This window comes from Fringilla coelebs, assembly GCF_963513975.1.
Source record: "Fringilla coelebs genome assembly, chromosome: 3".
In the NCBI taxonomy this organism is placed as follows: domain Eukaryota; kingdom Metazoa; phylum Chordata; class Aves; order Passeriformes; family Fringillidae; genus Fringilla; species Fringilla coelebs.
Window position 1 is genome coordinate 34,776,075 of NC_140030.1, and position 18,552 is coordinate 34,794,626.

General features: G+C 38.6%; 1 protein-coding gene across 1 annotated transcript in view; it reads right to left on the reverse strand.

The window, feature by feature from the left end:
• Positions 1-18,552, reverse strand: part of ME1 (malic enzyme 1) — a 155,214-nt gene that overhangs the window by 10,362 nt on the left and 126,300 nt on the right. Inside the window, exons 8-10 of the mRNA XM_084202238.1 lie at positions 16,716-16,813; positions 14,815-14,928; positions 2,266-2,371 (exon numbers count right to left, since the gene is read on the reverse strand). Coding sequence (XP_084058364.1) covers positions 2,266-2,371; positions 14,815-14,928; positions 16,716-16,813 — 318 coding nt within the window. The remainder of the gene's footprint in view (positions 1-2,265; positions 2,372-14,814; positions 14,929-16,715; positions 16,814-18,552) is intronic.

The following is an 18,552-nucleotide window of genomic DNA, read 5'->3' on the forward strand; positions in this document are numbered from 1 at the left end:
GCTAGGTCCAGTATGGACTAGATAGATGTCTATAAAGTTCTGTGCAACAGTCTGGATAGTTTCTCCCAAATCCAGTGTGTCAGATTTCAGATTTTTCTGACATAATGAGTGAAGTCTCTGCCTTCTACATCTGAGCTGAGCTGACAAATAGTAATTTTTAGTCTAGGCCTGCCCTGGCAGCAACAATTTTTTTAATACATCCCTTTTTATTGCACCAGAGATGCTTTTCTATTGCCTATACTGTCCACACTTATAAATGCTATTCACAGGAACTGAATGCTACTCTTGCAGGATGAAATCATCTAACTTAGGTTGCATTCTGCTGCATTGCAGACTTGCAGCCAGTTCTTAGATCTTGGGCCTCAGACAATTCACAACTGAAGAGGGGGGGTGTGTGATGCTTTTGAGATGCCAAATACATCCATATTTCTGAATAATCTACAAGAGCTGGGAATTCAAGGACATCCACATCTTCAGTGAAAATAAACAGATAAACAAATCTTGGAGTAAAACTACTTTATTTTACCAGAGGCCTCTCTCACCTGGCTTGGAGAGAAGGTAGCCCCCTTCATCCTAAAAACCCCCGTGCCTGACATCCCATTCTGCTTTCCACACAGCATCTGAGTTTCAAAAGCAGGGAAAAGAGCTTGTTTTCCCTCTCCTGGGGAATGGAAATGGATTAAAACCCAGGCTGGGAGAGAAGAGCCTAGAGCTTTCTCAGGTCAGTACTCAACATCTCATCACTGATGCTCAAATGAGCACCCTGACAGAGCTCAGTCTAAAAGAACAGCTTGGGACTTGCCTGAGGAGAGCCTTGAGGGGAGGTGAAAGGGGCCCTCACTGCCCAGAGCGGGCTCTAAGGTTGTGCTTCAGGACTAACATTTCTTCGAGGCATCTCAGAGTATCTTCTGACTGATTCTGGGCAGCCAATAGTAAGAATGAAAATTATCTTCATATTTAAGGTAAAACAAAATGTTTATGAATATTTTTTTTTAACTGCAGTTTCTTAGACTGGGTCTATCTAAATTAAGGCTTTTCCTTGAGCCATTGCAGGCAATGAAATCTGTATAAAGATTTGCTCAGACAGAGCTAAGTAAAACAGTGGGAGGAGAGCTATCAATGTATTTCCCAATGACTCCTGGTACTATAGGGAACATACTGAATCTCTAGTCACTCAAACCCAAAATCCCCAATATTAGTTTCTATTGCTGTTTCTGATGGAAGAGACTTCATTATACAGAATTGATAAGAGAAAGTGACCTTGAGGAAGAGTCACGTAGGTTTATACATAAAAATTACACGCAGTAAAACCCGTATTTCATGGTAGCAAATCTTCTCTAAGCATCCACACACCTTCTTCTGGATAAATATTCATTCATTCTACTCTTCTATCCCTCTAGCTTTTTCAGCCTTGTAGTATACTAAGTAAATTCTCTGGACCACTTGGTCTCCTCTTCCAGTCATATCTTCATGTAGCACAGGAAAAGAAACACTTCATTTACCTCGCTGATGACCACTGGAAAAGCCGATTTTACTGAACAAGGACCATGTGGTGTAAACATAGTCAAAAAGGTAGCTGTTAAAATGTAGGATAATTATCACTGTGGCATGTCAGTTTTCTAGCACCTGATGAATGAGTTTACTAGCCAGATAGATTAATCTTCAAGTCCTAATTATTTTAAAAAGACCAAGAGTAGTTGCAGTTCACTCCTGAAACTGTCGCTGAAATACAAAAACCAAACTATAGAGAGCTGAGCAATCCAATTTTGTGATCACAATCCTTTGGCTTTTACAAAAGAAAAGGTCTTTCTAAAATCTGCGTTTTGGTCTGCAAAAAGGACTGCTGGCTAAGGACGTAAATGTGAGCAAAAAACAGATTCGGATACAGCACCCTTGTATTTGCGTAGCTTTACATGAGCTTAGCTCAGTTTTCACACTTCCAAGTTTGAGGTTATTTGTATTACACCTTCCAGATTAAACCAGAAGTAATTTAGGAAGGTGGTAAGGTCCTCCATCAGATGTTTAAACCCAATCAGATTCTTTCCCCTGTAAAATGGATGGCTCAGAATGAAAACAGTGTTACATGCTTGGATAGTTACTATTTGTTCAGTTGCTTAATAGAGTCCATTATGTTTTCAGTGTTTTCTGAAAACACACAAAGGTAAACTCTGTTCAGAGGAACTTGATCTTCTCTTCAGACAAAGCCACATCCCCCTTTTTTTTCAACAAAGAATAGGGTCATTGCTTTAAAATCAAAGAAATTACCTATTAGCACGGACGGTTTTATATCTTTAACAATATCTTCTAGATTTTTCATTTCATGGTGTTCGTGGGCAAAGCGCTGTTTCTCATGTGTTAATGAGGCACGGCCCTGAGTACGGAACAACAAGAAAAATAAATTTATGTTTAATGGAACCTAATATCCTGTTTGTGTATCTGGTTTAACACATCCTATTTTAATTTCTATTTTTGCATCTATCACATCAAATAAAGTTAGACTGTGTACAGCTAGTATGCTCAGGATAATTTAGCACTAATCTTTTTGTCTAAGCAGTCAATAAATTCAGTAATTGTACTTTAAATCGAAAATAGCTGTAGAACACCACAGTACTAACATCTACTTGAGCAATTATACAAGATTTGTAACTTAGCAAAATAAAAGTAGCTTCTCCTAGCTTTTTCAGCTTTGCTCTTGTCTGAAAGTAAGGAGACTATATGGTGTGAGTATTTAGACTATAGTGGAGCGTACATTTTTCTTCACATTTTTCATATTTAAGTCATTCATTATTAAGGATGGAATATAAAAATAATTCTAACCAGATGTCTGGTGCACCATTTCTGCATTAGCAAAATTGACTCAGCTGTGAAAAAACTTTTGCCCTGATCTCTACTGGCAATTTCCACCCACCGATGGCCCAGAAGGTTCCCAAAAGGAATATGATAGATACAGGAGAAAGGGCTATAGAGTATCATTGGCATTGATTTGGGCTGCAAAGTGGGTTTGAACTCAGTCTAACGTGGAGTGCAGGGTGAAAATGGGCCAGAGTTTGTGAAAATGCTGTTAGTAGTCTAAATATGCAGAGCTTTGTCTGTACACAGACATCTAAAAATTTCAGCAGAAAAGTTTAAAATGAGCACACCTTCGCCCCTTGTTTTAGTCTGACCTGCAGAAAATTTTCCTGCAAAGGCACTTTTAAAGCACAAGTCTAGAAGATTGTTCTAGACCTTCAAACATCTTTCAATTTCAGACAGAAAGATTAAACAGATATATAGGGAAGCACATGAGGAAAATTGAATGCTGAATGTAATTTTGACCAAATAGCCAGAACAGATTTGAATCATCTCCCCAGCCACATCTTTCACAACTGGTAAAATGAAAGTTTCCTTAATCTTAGCAAGATTATTAAGGCTACACAGAAGTATTGGAACAGAATTCATTCCATGATTCCACCAAAGTCTATAAATTTGAAAATTTTGGCTCAATTCAGGCCTTCATACACCATCAGACATAAGCCACGATTAGCTTTTCTAACAAAACTGAGAAAGCTGATGCTTCATTTCAGACCACAATTCTGCAGTGTGGCAGCATGTGGCCGTGCCAGTCCCATCACTGAAGCTCCTCTAGTCCTGACTCAGCCATTGCCAGGGCTGGTGGGCAGAAGAAGAGGCTGTTTCTCATTTCCATCAGCAAGGAAAAGTGCTTCCATCCCAAGGGTGCCACAGGAAGCTGTCATGTGGTCAGGGCTGACTGAGCTGCTCTGCCCCACAGCATGCCAACTTCATTTGGCTCACCCATGATTACAGGGCATTTCCAGAGATCTCTCTGAGGCTACAAATTTTTTTTCTGGATGGGCTTATGCAGGTCTTAAGTGTTCTCCTAGAGTGACCAACACAGAAATGCTGAGATAGGGACGCTTGATTTCCTTTGTGGGTAAAATGTGGAATTGTCAGCCCCGAGGGAATGCCGCAGTATTAATCATTTTTGGCGTGCTCATGCCTGAATCATTCCACCACGGTATGCATTTTGCAGCTTGCCATTTCCCAGCATCCCAGCAGATGTCCCCACAGTCTGCACACACACTTTAAACCCATCTCATTTTAAATCAGCAATTTTCCTTAATGTTTTCAAGGGAAAAATATGAAGCTTTCTTTTCAGTCAGCAAAGAAGAAGAAACCCCAACACTTATGACTTCCAGACTAAAAGCTTGTTGCTAGGATTAACTCAAAATACTTTAATAAAAACCACTTCTCATTTTAATCTGCTGATTGGTTGGAGTTGAAATGCTTGGTGGCAGGTTTGCTGGGCAGCCAGGAGTGAGTGCCCTGGGCCACCATCCAGGCTGCTGCTTGAGATGGTTCCTTAATGGTTCATAATGCTGCTGCTGAGGAAGCCAGTTTTCCATCTGACCTTAAAACACAACCTCTAGGAGACTGCCTTGGGCTACCAAGGAAAAAAACATCATCACCAAGGGCTGTGACCAGCTCACTCTTTAGGCTGTGGCAGGCTGGTAGTTCTGAGCCCCTCCAGGATCTGCAGATCTGGACAGACTGCTCAGGAAAGGTGACCTTTGATTTTTTTCAGCAGTACATAACAGCCAAGAAATCAGGCTGACATCTTGGTGGATAAAAATGTTGCTATTCTTTCATTTTCAATTTCAGTCAAAACAAACAACCAAAATGCTTCATGAAGCAGACTTTCTTTTTTACACAGTTTTACACTTGACTGGCTTTTGAGTAGGTGTTAAAACACTTACTGATGGAACACCAAGGATTCAAAGTCCTAACGTTGACAATGATCTCCCATTTAATTGGCTACAAAGGAGTACTCCAACAGCAAGGATGCGATCCACTTCAGTGTTTTTCAGGCCGCTGGGTAGAGTGACTAGTGCTAGACAGATGGGTCAGCTCAGGTCAGATTCACTTCTGCCTTACTCTAATTTCTATCTGCTCTCAATTTCATACATGATATGCTACCATTCTAAAAAAAATTACTCAAACAAACAACCAAAAACCCAATGCAAGTAAAAACCCAAGCAATTTAAAATTTACTTATTTATTCAGCTTTGGACTGAATTAGTTTGATCCCACTAGTCAGCATAGATCATGTCTCCAAGTAAGTATTTTTCTAGCATATTAACTAAGAATGGAATATTAAATTATGTGGCCTAGCAAAAATAACAACAGCTATGTGCATAGAGATTTTTGCTAGGAAAATGCTTATAAAAGAAATCATATGGTTGGGTTGTTTTTTGGTTTTTAAGTTTTTATATTTTAAAATAAATTACAATCATAGAATGGTTTGGGCTGGAAGAGACCTTAAAGATCATCTCCTTCCACCCAGCCTGCTGTAGGCATGGACACCTTCCACTAGGGTTGCTCAAAGCCCCATCCAAGCTAGCCTTGAACACTTCCAGGGATGGGAATCCATAATTTCTCTGGGCAACCTGTTCCAGTGTGTCACCACCTTCACTATAAAATAATTTCTTCCTAATTTCTAATATGAATTGACCATCTTTCAATTTAAAGATTAGATCCTGGGTCCTATCACTCCCTGCCCTTGTAAAACGTCTCTCTCCAGCTTTCCTATAGGCTCCTTTAGGTACTGGAAGGCCAATAGAAGGTCTCCTGGGGCCCTTTGTTCTCCAGGCTGAACAATCCCAATTCTCTCAGCCTTTCCTCATAGGAGAGGTGTCAGAAATGTATCTTCATTGTTAATTCAGTGATCCCAAAGGAGCTACATAACATCTCACTAAGCTCTACATCCAAGATTTCAAGACCAGCCAGTTGATTTTATTACAGAACTTCAATAGTTTAGAGGCAAGTCCTTTAGACAGTATTTTTTTCTCCACAAACTGATAAATTCCTAAGTTCTGCTCTCCACCAAGTAGAAAAGCAGCAGCAAGAACATGACTAGCTTTTCTCTATGCCCTGCCAAGAGTGCAAGCAAGAAGGAATAAACAATTCAGTTTTGTGTATCTTCCCTAAAATAAGGGGTTGCCAGTCCATTTAGTACACTGAATGCCTATAGCTGGAATAAGAAATCACAGAGGTTTTGTCAGCCAGCAGAAAGAAGAGGATGGAGCCAAAATGCAGATGTCTCAATTTTGGATTTGTGTGGTTTGCTGTCTTGTCTCCTTCCTGACACTGGAGTGGTGCGAAGTGGCTGGACCTGTCAGTGCTGAGCTGCTCTGACTAAAACATCTTCCAGAAGCACAGAGCATGTCTTCTGACATGTCCATTTCCAGCCTGGCTTAGCCAGCTTTTGTACTGTGGCTGCTGGGAAATGAGCAGTAAAGGATCAACGCAAAGCAGCATAAATCAGAAATTGCTCTGGTCTGCCTGCATCTCCATAATCCTAAAATACTAACATGGCACAGAGCTTACTGCTATTTCCTTTCTTCTCCTAATAGGAAAAAGAAAAAAATGTAAAATACACAATACTTTGAAGAATTTGAATGAGTTCTGAGGTTCTGTGTATGAAGCTCTGAATCTTTTAAGTAGAAACATCATCTTCAGTCACATTCAGATATGTCTTCTAAGTCCACCGTCTTGCTCTTTCAGCATCATTAACAATTCATTCAGTCAATGAAAAGGGCTCAGAAAAACCAGCAGTTTAAAGACCTTTGCAGTACACCAAACCCTGTACAGTCTCGTTGTTTCACTGAAGCACCTCAATGCTCACTACATAGGGGAGAAACTTTTGGACAGATTTTTTCCAGGAGCTGCTATCAAGGATGTTACTGCACTGCTGTTCGAATAGCTGTACAAAGACTCCTCCAGGCCAGGCATCAGCTCTCTTAAGGTGCATTATGTTTTCTATTATGTATAGCATATGTAGATGTACATAAAGATATATGTCTCACTCCTGCCTCAAGGGACACTACCCAAATCCAAACAGAAAGTCTTTCACTGAAATCCACAGATGAAACAAGAGATTTAATGTGATACCTATGCAGCTATTTAGAGGGGAGGACACAAACTCACAAACTCTTTCAATAGAAAGAGGAAGGCAAAGTGACAAAAAGAGGCTGTATATTCTTCTTGCTTTTACTTCCCAAATGTATTCATCATCCCAAGAAAGAAATAAAAAAGTACCAAGATTATTTCCATATAACTTAAAATGCTATATAATCTTATATGTTTTTTCTTATCTTTTATAGAATAAGTCATTTTCTAGGGGCATTTTAGTAAGTTTGCTTGAATTGAGGAAAAAAAAAAAACCAAACAAGAAAATAAAAACAGGCAACCAAAAAAACTACTAAAAACTAATGTACCACAAAGAAAATCATAGTATCTTTAATGGATAATCAGACTGCCTGAAGGAACTACACAATATACTTTCACTAGAATACTGAAGGTTGAGAATATTAATAGCACTCACAAAGATTAATAATTCTTAAGTCCGAAGACTCAAAATAAAAATGCCAGAAATTACTTTTTAGTGGAAAAGTATTGCTTCTATCAGAGTATCATTCTGTACCAAGAAACCTTTGGGTTATTTTTGATTTGAACAAAAGAGAACAAAGCAGCCTGAAAACAGATATATTAGAAGTTAGTGTGGTATCTGAAATGGAAAGTAATATGAACTAAATTCTTTATTAGCAAATGAATTACAAAGGTGGACTGTGTTGAATCAGCAGATGAAGTACAGAGATGAAGAAACAATGGCAGCATTCTCTGATTGTGACATTATGTATGAAAGATGCTGGCAATCCTAAAATGTCTCTACTCCTTAACGGGTCAGAGTCGTTGGAATTATATTGTAATATTACAAAACACAGTCCCATGAACACCAGGACCTTTCAATTCAAGGAGCAAAAGGGAGTAACAGGACTCAGTAGTGAACAGTTCTATGAAGAAATTGTTTGTATTTTGGATTTGAAATGAAAGTAGTTCATGGGAGCAGCTTCGGGGGAGCTCTGAAGTTTTTAGTTTAAGGGTCTGATCAACAAGGATCAGGTTTCAAACAAACGTACATCACAGTTTTCACAGAAAGTTACTCTTATCATCACATTATAGCCAAATTGAGGCTCAGATAACAAACAAAAATGACCCATCAATAAAACCCTGAGAATTTTCATAGAAAACAGCTGTGAAAACAGGAGACCAGACTGCACAGCAGACATCTATATGGGAAATTAGAAAATGGGAGGCAAACCTTACAAACGCCACCAATGCGCAGCCTAATGCCACGGCCTGTTAGAGCTGGTTCTGCCGGGGCTGCCGCAGGAGCTGGGGCTGAGAGCAGAGCAGCTTTGTGCCAGCCAGGCCACAGAGGCTGGGCTGGAAGCTCTCCAAGAGCTGCTCTTCCATCAGCTGGGAGGCAGCTGCGAAGGAGCAGAGCACCCTGACGGCTGCGCTGCCCCACATTCGAAGCACTGCTGGCTCTCGTCCCGTCTCACAACCAGGGCAGCACAAATCTATTTATATAAACACTTGCCTCTGTTTCACTGTGTCAACTGTGGCTTATTTAAACAAGAGCTCAGAGATCAGTACACAGATAAATTCATAAAATAATTTGAGGTTCTTAAATACTGAAGACATGAGATCCACAAAAGACATGAGAACTGTAGACCAGGGGGCAAAGCAGTCCATTAGTAACTTGAGTATTTCCAACTGCAAATGTTTTATATTTTTCAGTTTTACTTGCATTTTTCCTGTGAATTCCCTACTGCAGAGTTTAAATACAAACAAACAAAAAAGCAATTGTGGAAAAAAAGTGAGTCATAGGAGAAGGTAGTGAAGCATCTCCCTTTTGGGAGATGGTCTCTATATGGCTTTTTTATCTGTTTCATCACAAGTAAATCCCTGGTCTAAAGGCTGTTGAGAACTCTAGGCAGGGACTACAGAGAGACCTCCATGGGGAGGCCCCAGAATCATGAAAGGGAAGGCACAGGAGGGGCACAGAGAGAGAGGACTGGGAGGGGACAGGCCAGGCTGCCCACAGCCAGAACTTCAGGACAGCATCAGGTACAAGAAGTCACAAAATGCAAAATATAAATAGGGTGGAGGTATGGATATGGACACACTGGGCAGGGGTTGACTGAAGTCCAAGGGCCAGCAGGTGATAGGCACCCTGTGCCACCTCATACAGGAACCAAAAATTAGAGACAAGTAAGCCCTCCCAAAACCCCATACTGAGATTCTATAAAGTGACAGCGCCTCCTGAGCAGGTCCATTCTCTAACACCTAAAGGTGAAGAAAATACATTAAAACTAAACCAGGCAACTTGGGCACACAACTAATAAACAGTTTGTTGCCAATTGTGTGAAAAAGACACAAGATTTTGAGGAGACAATGTCATAATACTTGGCAGTAAAATATACAATTATGGTAAGAAATACAATTCTGGTGTTGACTTTAAAACTCACTGTTAAAAAGTAGGGCTGTTTTAGTCCTATAAAATTTATAAAGTACCCTTTCCATGTAAATAAGCACACATGGTTAATAAGGTTAACAGGCAGGACAAAATTTATAAAGACAATTATTTCAAGAAGGTAAGATCTGAGAACCAGAGCAAATCACAAATCCACAAAACTGCAGAAAACAGAGCACATCAATAATTAATTTCAAAAACAGAGCATGAGCAAAAGAAATAATAAACTGCCCAAATTAGGTCCCCATCTCATCAGTACATCTAATGCACACAGTATCAAAGGGTTACATGCCAACAAAAGCAATGGGTTTTGGTGGTGTCTCTTTTAGAGAAAAGCCCCACCAATTGCCCTTTTGCCTTGTCCTCACTTGTTTTCATACATTACTCACTGAGCATGAGTAATGCCACGAGCACTCAGACAGAAATTAATGTTTCCTTTTTGCAGAACTTGTACTTGATATAGAACATGACAAATGCAAGATTTAAGTGCACAGATTAATTCCCCAGCCATCAGAAAAACTGATGAAGCAAACAAGGATTGCTTTGCTGGGATGGTACATGAGTAAAATAAGGCAGAAACTGCTTTGAGTGATTGTGGCACCTGGGAGATACCCAAGGCATTGCATCTTTGCTAAAATGTAAATCATTTTTTTGGCTCAAAGAGTCCCAGCCAGTTGGAGTCAGCCATAAAAGAACTTATCAAGAACAGAAGTGTCAGAATAATTGACTGTTGATAAAAAGAAAGCTAGAAATAATGAAAAGCTAGCAGAACTGGCAGACAGTGGTTTATAAAAGTTTAAAACATTATCAAATTCATCTAGTATGAAATTGAAACTTTTAAAAAGAATGATTATTGATTTTTTTTTTTAAATCAGTAACAGACAGTCTGGATAGGATTCAGTTTGATATTATGATATTTCATTGTGAGCTCTGAAAATTCTTTCACTTGTTATATGAATCTGGCACTGAAATTCTGGTATCATTCCAAATGTCCCCCTTTCTGTTCCACCATTCTCTAAGCAAAGACTAAACCATGTATGTACCCAGTTTTGACCAAACCATGAACTTTAATCAGGGTCACATCCAATGCCAGTTAATTGGTTGTGAGAATCTTTTGCAAATAAAATTGCCAGGGATAATGAAATGGGGGAAAGAGGATGAAAAATGAAATCCTTTCATGTGATTATCTACAGGTTTAATTGGTTACCTCCATTATAATTAACCAGGACCATGGAAATTGTTAATTTTTTGGGATCCTCTGATACTAGAAGATCAATATTCTGAGGCCTTCAGCCATCAGACTTCAGTGAATATTCTTGTGCTTGTCATACAGGGTTTAAGATCAAACATCTAATGGATATTTAGAATAAAAATCACTTGACTAGACATAAGTATTACAGTGCTGAACCAGAAAGAATAGACTAAAAACTGTTAAAAGAAACATTTCTCCATGGTGACTTACTCTTTAAAATTAAGGATGACATTCATCCCTCTGCAAAGAAACAACTTTTGTGCACTAGAGATTATGTGGTGTACAAAAATGCCTTGCAAATTATAGAAAAACTTCACTGCAAGAGAAGCATGTTTGGCAGTCCAGGAACATTCCCTGTCCATCCCCAGCACAGAAAGCAGAGGGTGGGGGGAAGTTTCTAAGTCCATTTAAATATTAAAAATGCCTTATTAACTGTATCATATTCCCAGGAAGTTCCAAGAACCCTCTTGCCTATCACCCTCCCCTGTTCTTGGTACTGCCTTAGAAAACAAAACAAAACAAAACAAAACAAAAAGCAATAAAAAGCCTTTGCAGCACATTACTGAAATGCTTAGACAATGGTGAACCTCATGAATATCCCAACATTCTCATATTCTGCCTCTCCTCAACCACTTGACACAAAAGAACTGTCATGGACCAAGACTGGCTACTAATATAGCTAAACATGACACTATGGCAGCTTTAAAGGAGACCCAAAATGTGTTCACCACACATCACACATTTATGCAATCTGCAGGATTAATAGAAAAAAAAATATGGGAACACTGAGAATAGGGGAATGGAATGTAGGAGACATTGCCCACAAATGTATTTATAGAGGCAAATATATATTCATCAGACAGACTGTGATTGTGTGATAATTTAGAAATTCAGAGCTAAAGATGAGTCCCAACGGATTATATATAATCTTCAAGTACACAAGAGTGCATAACCAACTTTAAAGTGTCTCTTAATTAAGCATTAAAATTTCCATTTGAATGCACTGGGATACGTAAGACAGTAAGTTTCAAAAAGTCACACAATTTTAAGTATATGATGTGCAAAACTTCCTCATCCACCTTTGGAAAACAGTTTCAAAAAGTGAAAGCATTCTGAACAAACTTTAAAAGACCAAACAACAACCCCAAACTGGTATCTCCAACACTGTAAATTCTCTAGAAGGAATTATAGAACACAGCTATGGACAGTATAACAAACACAGCTCTATCACCAGCTCTTTTACCACAACATAGCAGAAAAGTTGGTCATCAGGCTTGGTTTAATGAAAACAGATGGTTCCCATGGGGGGAAAAATAAAATTAACAGGAGAATGAAAACACAGCTGCACTTGAACTAAAATTAAAAAGCCACAAAGGAAAAATTCAGCAACAAAAGCCTGATAAGTGACTTCGTGGCAGCTTTTGAGGGTGGGGAAAGAAGAAAAAGGTGGAAACTGTAGCCAGGTCAACAACAGTTCCCAGGTTATTTTTCTTAGAACTGGCTGAAATTCTACAGAAAGTAGATGAAAGTAGAAACAATATTTAAATCTATAATAACACATTGCAAAATTAATGATCAAAGGCCAGCATAGAATATAAATGATGTAAAAATTAGTTTAGTTGGACAAAGTAACTGCTGAGTCTTCAGCAATTCTGTTATTTCTCATACTGCTAAACCAACTGATCAGAATATTTCTAATACTGTAAAGGTCTCCCTGCTTCACATAGAATTTTTTTGATCAAGCAGGTTTTAGTGAGGCAAATTTTAAGGGACTCTCATTATCAGGTTTCCATTGATACATATCATTAATAAGTGTCAGTCTAGTTTATGCAAAATTTGATTAACTGGTGATCTAGGCTCTGATTTTGGTAATTGTTACCTTTGCAATAATGAAAGGGTTTGTAATAATGGAGTTCTGATTTTGTTCTCATAAATCTTCCTCATTTTATTTCTCTTATCTCATTTCTACAAGTTTGGAAAGTTCTTCAAGCCTTGCAGCATTTTTCTGCAATCAGCTAAAGCCAAAATAATTTCGTAAGTGGACCTAAATCACAGCATTCTCTATCAGGCCAGAAAAAGGAACCAGGAATAATTTAATTATTTACTCACTGTATATATAACTTCCCAGCAGTTAAATCTCAAGCCTCTTGAGGCTTACATTGTATTTTCTTTCTTTGCAGGGAGGATATTTTGTCCATTTTTTTTTTTAACTTTTTAGTGGGGGAACATTTTGCTGCAGAAGAAAGCCAAGAGAGGACTTGCAGAGCCGTAGACCAAGGACGTGTTTCCTTATGCCAGCCCAGGCCTAGCATTGACAGATGTCCCTCAAACACAACACAGCAGCAAGGACCCACCCATTCTCCAGCCCCTCAGGACAGCCAGATGGGAAAACTGGTGCTGCCAGGTCTTCCAGGAACACAAGCAATGACCTGAAATATGCACCATCGGTTCCTGCTGCTTGCATCAACATCTGGCCACAAATTCAGCCCTAATCTACCTCAGACAGCTGTTATGTCTGGCGATCCCAAACAGCTCACAAATACACTCCAGGCAGGACATGAAATTCAGTGGACTGCTTTTTGGACAAAACCCAAATTAAAGCTCCACCAAGAAGAATAAGCAGAGGAAAGGAACATCGAGGCTATGTGAAACACTGATTGGTTTTGGCACTGCTTGAGAGCGCAGAAGCTTGAAGGTAGTGAGGAAAGAATGCAGTCACCAAGTCACTAAAAATTTAGAACCTATGAAAGGAATGAGTCTCTGCTTACCAAGAGCAACAGCCCAGATTCTCAGCTGACTAGCAAATTAGCAGTGAGAGGTGCGAAGAGACTGGGACAAGAAACCACGGAGCGAGAAGCAAGGAGAAAGGCTGGTTAACCACCTCGAGAGAGACCTCTTTTACTGCTTTGGGGCTGTGAAGTTCCTACACTTCTGCCCCTGTTAGTTTGTTCCCTTAATCACCAGGAGGTGATTTTAGTTCAATAGTATAATTTGATATTCTCCTTTTCTAAGGTGAAAGAAATGGTGCAACCGATTACTCTTAGGCAACCTCAAGGTTTCTGCAGCCACAGACAATACACAGGCCTTCAGTCATTTATGTTTGGACATAAAATCACTTCAAAATTGTTAGATGAAAACACAAAGGATAAAAAGTATGCATTAAACAAACATAAAAAGCATCAGAGGGAAAAAAAAAAGTCTGTGTCCTGGAGTCCTGGATACCGGCATTCTTTTGTACCTGATCAGGCTACTTTTGTGCCTTCTGGAAAGGGATGACCAAGATGACCTTGGTAATAATTGCCCATCTTGATGTCTATGATTGTACTGTTTTCCCTTAACAGTATGAGTGAAAGGTGCTGTGATGCTGTTCAATAAGCCAGCAGACACTGCCTACAGAATGCATCATCTCCTGATGCACAGTTGTGTGAACCACAAAAGACCTTTAATGTCAGACAGCCAAAGAACACTGTGAAGTGTGGTACCAACAAGGATGACCACAAATACTTCAAACCAACCAGCAAGGTGAAAAAGCAAAGGCAACTGGCCTCTCATCTATTTCCTTTAAGTAGTTCACAAACTATTAAATACATAACCACCTTTTAAAACACACCAGTTTCTTTATTCTGGCACATGGAATTCATATGTTTCTTTATTTTGGCACACGGAAGGAATGAGGTAAGGGTGACTGATGAAGTCTCTCAGCAGATTCAAATTCTGACCAGTGTTGATAGCACTGCAGACCACAACATCTGCAGCACGAGCTGTATCACTGGGCAGAGAAGCTTTTTGTTGCAATACATCTCAGTTCTTGCAGAAGGATGACTTGCCTGCTATCCTAGTAATGCGCCTATACATCTTTGCCCAAGACTATGCTACAAATAATAGTCACATTTAGATAGGAAATATTAAACCCTAAAGTTGAACATTTCTTTTCTTACACCTTTTTTAATGAGCTGCTGAAAATTTTTCTTCATTATATGCTCATCTCTAATAGAAACAGAACAGGAACTCCAAGCATAACCATCCCACCCGCCAGTCAGTCATTAATTTAATAAACTTTAGAAAAGAAAAACAACTCGCCATCCCAAGAGCGATATTGTTGCAGTTTCTTTCACAAAGAATATGTTCTTTTCTTTATCTACAGAATGCAAGTAAGTATCCTGAAGTAATGACAAAATTGTATTACCTTTACAACTAATCCCTTCGAGTCAACCAACCAAAGTCTTTTGATAGCTGCATCTTTGGATAGCCCTTCTTTTTCCATAGCCATAAGAATGAGGTTTGCTATCCCCAAGGCAGCCTGAAGGAAAAAGAAGAAAAGTAGAGTACAAAACAAGAAATGAAAGAAATTCCCTGCTCATATGTTTCATTTACCTATATTTTAGATAAGTTTTCTAATTTTAATAAACAATAATATGGAATCATTTTTTTTTCATAAAATAGACCTAATGAACTGTAGCTACCACTTGGTAATTAGAAACCATAACGCAGAAGAGCATAGATAAATCTTAAATCATATAGATAAATCACCGTGTAGATAAATCTTCAGATGGCTCTTAGAGTGTAGGGAGCACAATAAATGTTGAGACTGGAAACTAGAAAATGCTAAAACTAAAATTCATTCCACATAATGATAGTTCCAGCCCTGGAAGTGTGCCAGGTTGGATGGGGCTCTCAGCAGCCTGGTCTAGTGGAAGGTTCCCTGCCCATGACAGCAGGGGTCAAACTAGATGATCTTTAAGGTCCCTTCCAATCCAAACCATTCTATCAGTCTATGATATTCATCTCAGAATACATGAAATATTTTTCCTTCTTTGAAATTTTTGTAATTTAAACTAAAGGAAATAACAGTCTGCATGCCAGAAAGTAAAACACATGAGCTTTTGCTCTTATCTTTTTCTAAGATGTCCATCAGAAAGGTAAGTCTCCTTTTACCTACTATTCATGTATTTTGTAACTCTAGACTTGGCTGTGCTCCCAGTCAAAGCAGGGGAAAGAAAAACTCACGTACCAATCTTTTGCTGAAACCTTTTTCATTCTTACTGGATTTTATAATGTTTCATCCAACAGATTAAATGTCATACAGGTTGAAAACCAGGCAACAAAACAAGCCAACAAACTGCCCAATATTTCTGATTACAGACCCGTACATATATTTTTGGGGTTGGTTCTGTTTCTTGTTCTTTATCACTGATTTTCACTAAGAACTAAGTGAGATTTTCCTTTTTTTTGTTAAGAAATAATTGGTTTTATTAAAAAACAGCTCCTGCAGCAGGGGTGAGAGCTACCATTACCTCTTGGCAGCAACAGCCACACACTAAAACTATTGACAAAAAAATAAACCGTAGACCATTAATTCATCTGCTTGTTGAACATGGAAGAACACCAGGGGAAGGAACTCCAGAAAGATGGATAGTCTTGATGCAGTAAGGTGATGACATGGCAGATATGGATAAAAGCCATTTTGAAAACTGCAGACACAGCACCAAATATTTAATGAAATTAAAGAAGCCAGCATGGGGTTGTAGGCTTCACACGAGAGATGACAAGCCACACTGTAGATAAGTACAGCCTGCACTTGTGTGTCAGCGGCTTAGAAATTAATACTCAAAAATTAGTATAAAAAATAGTGTGCATAAAGATCTTCATAAATGGATGACCTTAATATGCAGAATACTGAAACACTATATTCAATGCAAAAAAAGTCAAAGGAGCTCTTCTTACGAAATAATGCTGACTCAGGTAAACATGTTATATTTACTTTCTCTGCTGTATTTTCTCATCTTTCAAAAAATGTTTTGCTTGGTTATATCAAGAGCAGTTCAATAATTTACAGTGGAAGACCTAAACCTTGAAGTTCTAAAAAGAGAGCAGATCTCAAAAGAATGTCTTATGAAAATTAGAAGGCTTCACCAGATGATCAGAGCTTTTTCTGTAAATTTACATTTGAACTAAAAAGCAACTTTCAGCAGGTGTTAGTGATTATTCTAGTCATTTAATCATCTTGTTTACTGGACACACGTAACTCAAGTAAATATTAATAAAACTCATCATAGTACAATTTCCCCAATGTATAAAAACACCTACTTCTCCAGCTCCCTGGAACAACACTGTGTTATCTGACAATTTGTTCTTGGTGATACGCAGAGCTGCAAGAAGACCTGCAACAGCAACAGATGCAGTTCCTGGAGAGAAAAAAAAAAAAAAGGAAAAAAAAAAAAGATAATATATCTGGTTATTCTTAAAACAATAAAGAAACCTTACATTTTAAGTAATACTACAAGTGCTGAGGGTAGTAACAAATAGTTGAGTGGATTTGGTCTACTTCATTCTTACAAAAGTTAAATGTAAGTGAGAATATCATCAGAGTAACATTAAATAAAATAGATTGATTCTATGGATGGATATAATGGCTAGGCCATTCAAACTCTTGTAAAATATTCTCGTTATGACCTATTTTAGAATGATGGGTGTGAGAGTCCAGAGAGAAATATTTTGAAGAAATCCAGATACTGAAAATTAAGTTACTGGTTTCATTCTTCAAATAGATGTACTTCAAGTACAGTAAAATACAAGGCTAAAATAAAACTTCATTTCTCATGGGGAGGTTGTCAGAGTAGAATATCAAACTGAACATTTACAGAGAAGCTAAACCAGCTGAAAGAATAAGGCCAGCTTATTTAAGACTTCAGCCCACTGTGACAGGAGTTTCAGTTTAGTATCTTCTAAAACATTTGGAGGCACCTTTCAAATCTATCTTTGAGTAATGTCACACAGGGAAAAAGGCTAACACTTAGTTTTATGATTTAGCTGGGAGAGGTCTTTTTTCTCCACATCAGAACCCCAGAAAAAAAGATACCTGTCTGACTTTGAATGGAGAAATTTTGGTCCTCATTGTGAGAAACAGCTATTAATAAAAAGTAAAGCAAAAAAAGAATTCAAGCAAGCATCTAACTGAAACTTGTTCACAGTGGCAGAGTAAATCTAACCTCGGTGATTGTCAACATATCTTTGTCTAATTTGTCCTTAAGGTCTTCTTTCAAACACTCTTATATCTCGCAGCAAGCTATTCCAGTGCTTAACTGTACTCTAGGTTGAAAATTTGAAATCTAAACGTTTCTTTTCTTATACTTCTATTTCTTTTCAGCCTCTTATCTACTACTGGAAAGCCTGTTATTTTGCAAAAAGTAATTCATTACATTTGAAGACTAGTGGTGTTCCAATCAGCTTTTCTTATCTGGAACAATACCAACTCTCCCACTCTTTCAGAAAGTTTTCTTAACTTGAACTGCTGCACCCAAATTGATACACTGCACTGCAGGTGAATTGTCAGCACTGCTGAGTCAAGTTGTCAGCCTCTGTTGTGCTCAAGGAAGTGGTATTTAGTCACCAGGACCTCACATCTGGCTCTTCTGACCCAAAGAGTGAAGGTGACTCCTTCTCCCCAACAAAGCCTGCTGGAAGGGGAAGACTTTCTTTCATGTGTTTGTGAATTCATGCAACAAGCTTGTATTTTTCACAAATTATTATCATCACTAAAGCCTAAGGTGAGCCCACAAAAAAAAAAAAAAAAACAGATTCTATTCCTGCAAGGAACTTTGATCCCATAATGACATCCCGTGGACAGGAATATAGTAGTGAGGTAGAGAATACCTCCAGCAAAGTTCTGGTTTTAGAGGAGATTCTGAAGAACCAATTGCAGACAGCACTGATTTCTCCAGGACTGAAAAAGCTGCCCAGACACTAACAATTAGGTACTGAAAGTCAAAACATGGGTTTGAACAGCCTTTGAAAATTTATAATGCCTATCTGATTCAGAGAGAGCTGGACCATAGGGAGATGAACACAGGCCCTGAAATGTCCAGTTCCAGGAATAAGAAATTAATTCTTCCCCTTCTGGGCAGCAGCTGTCAGTGACTGACTC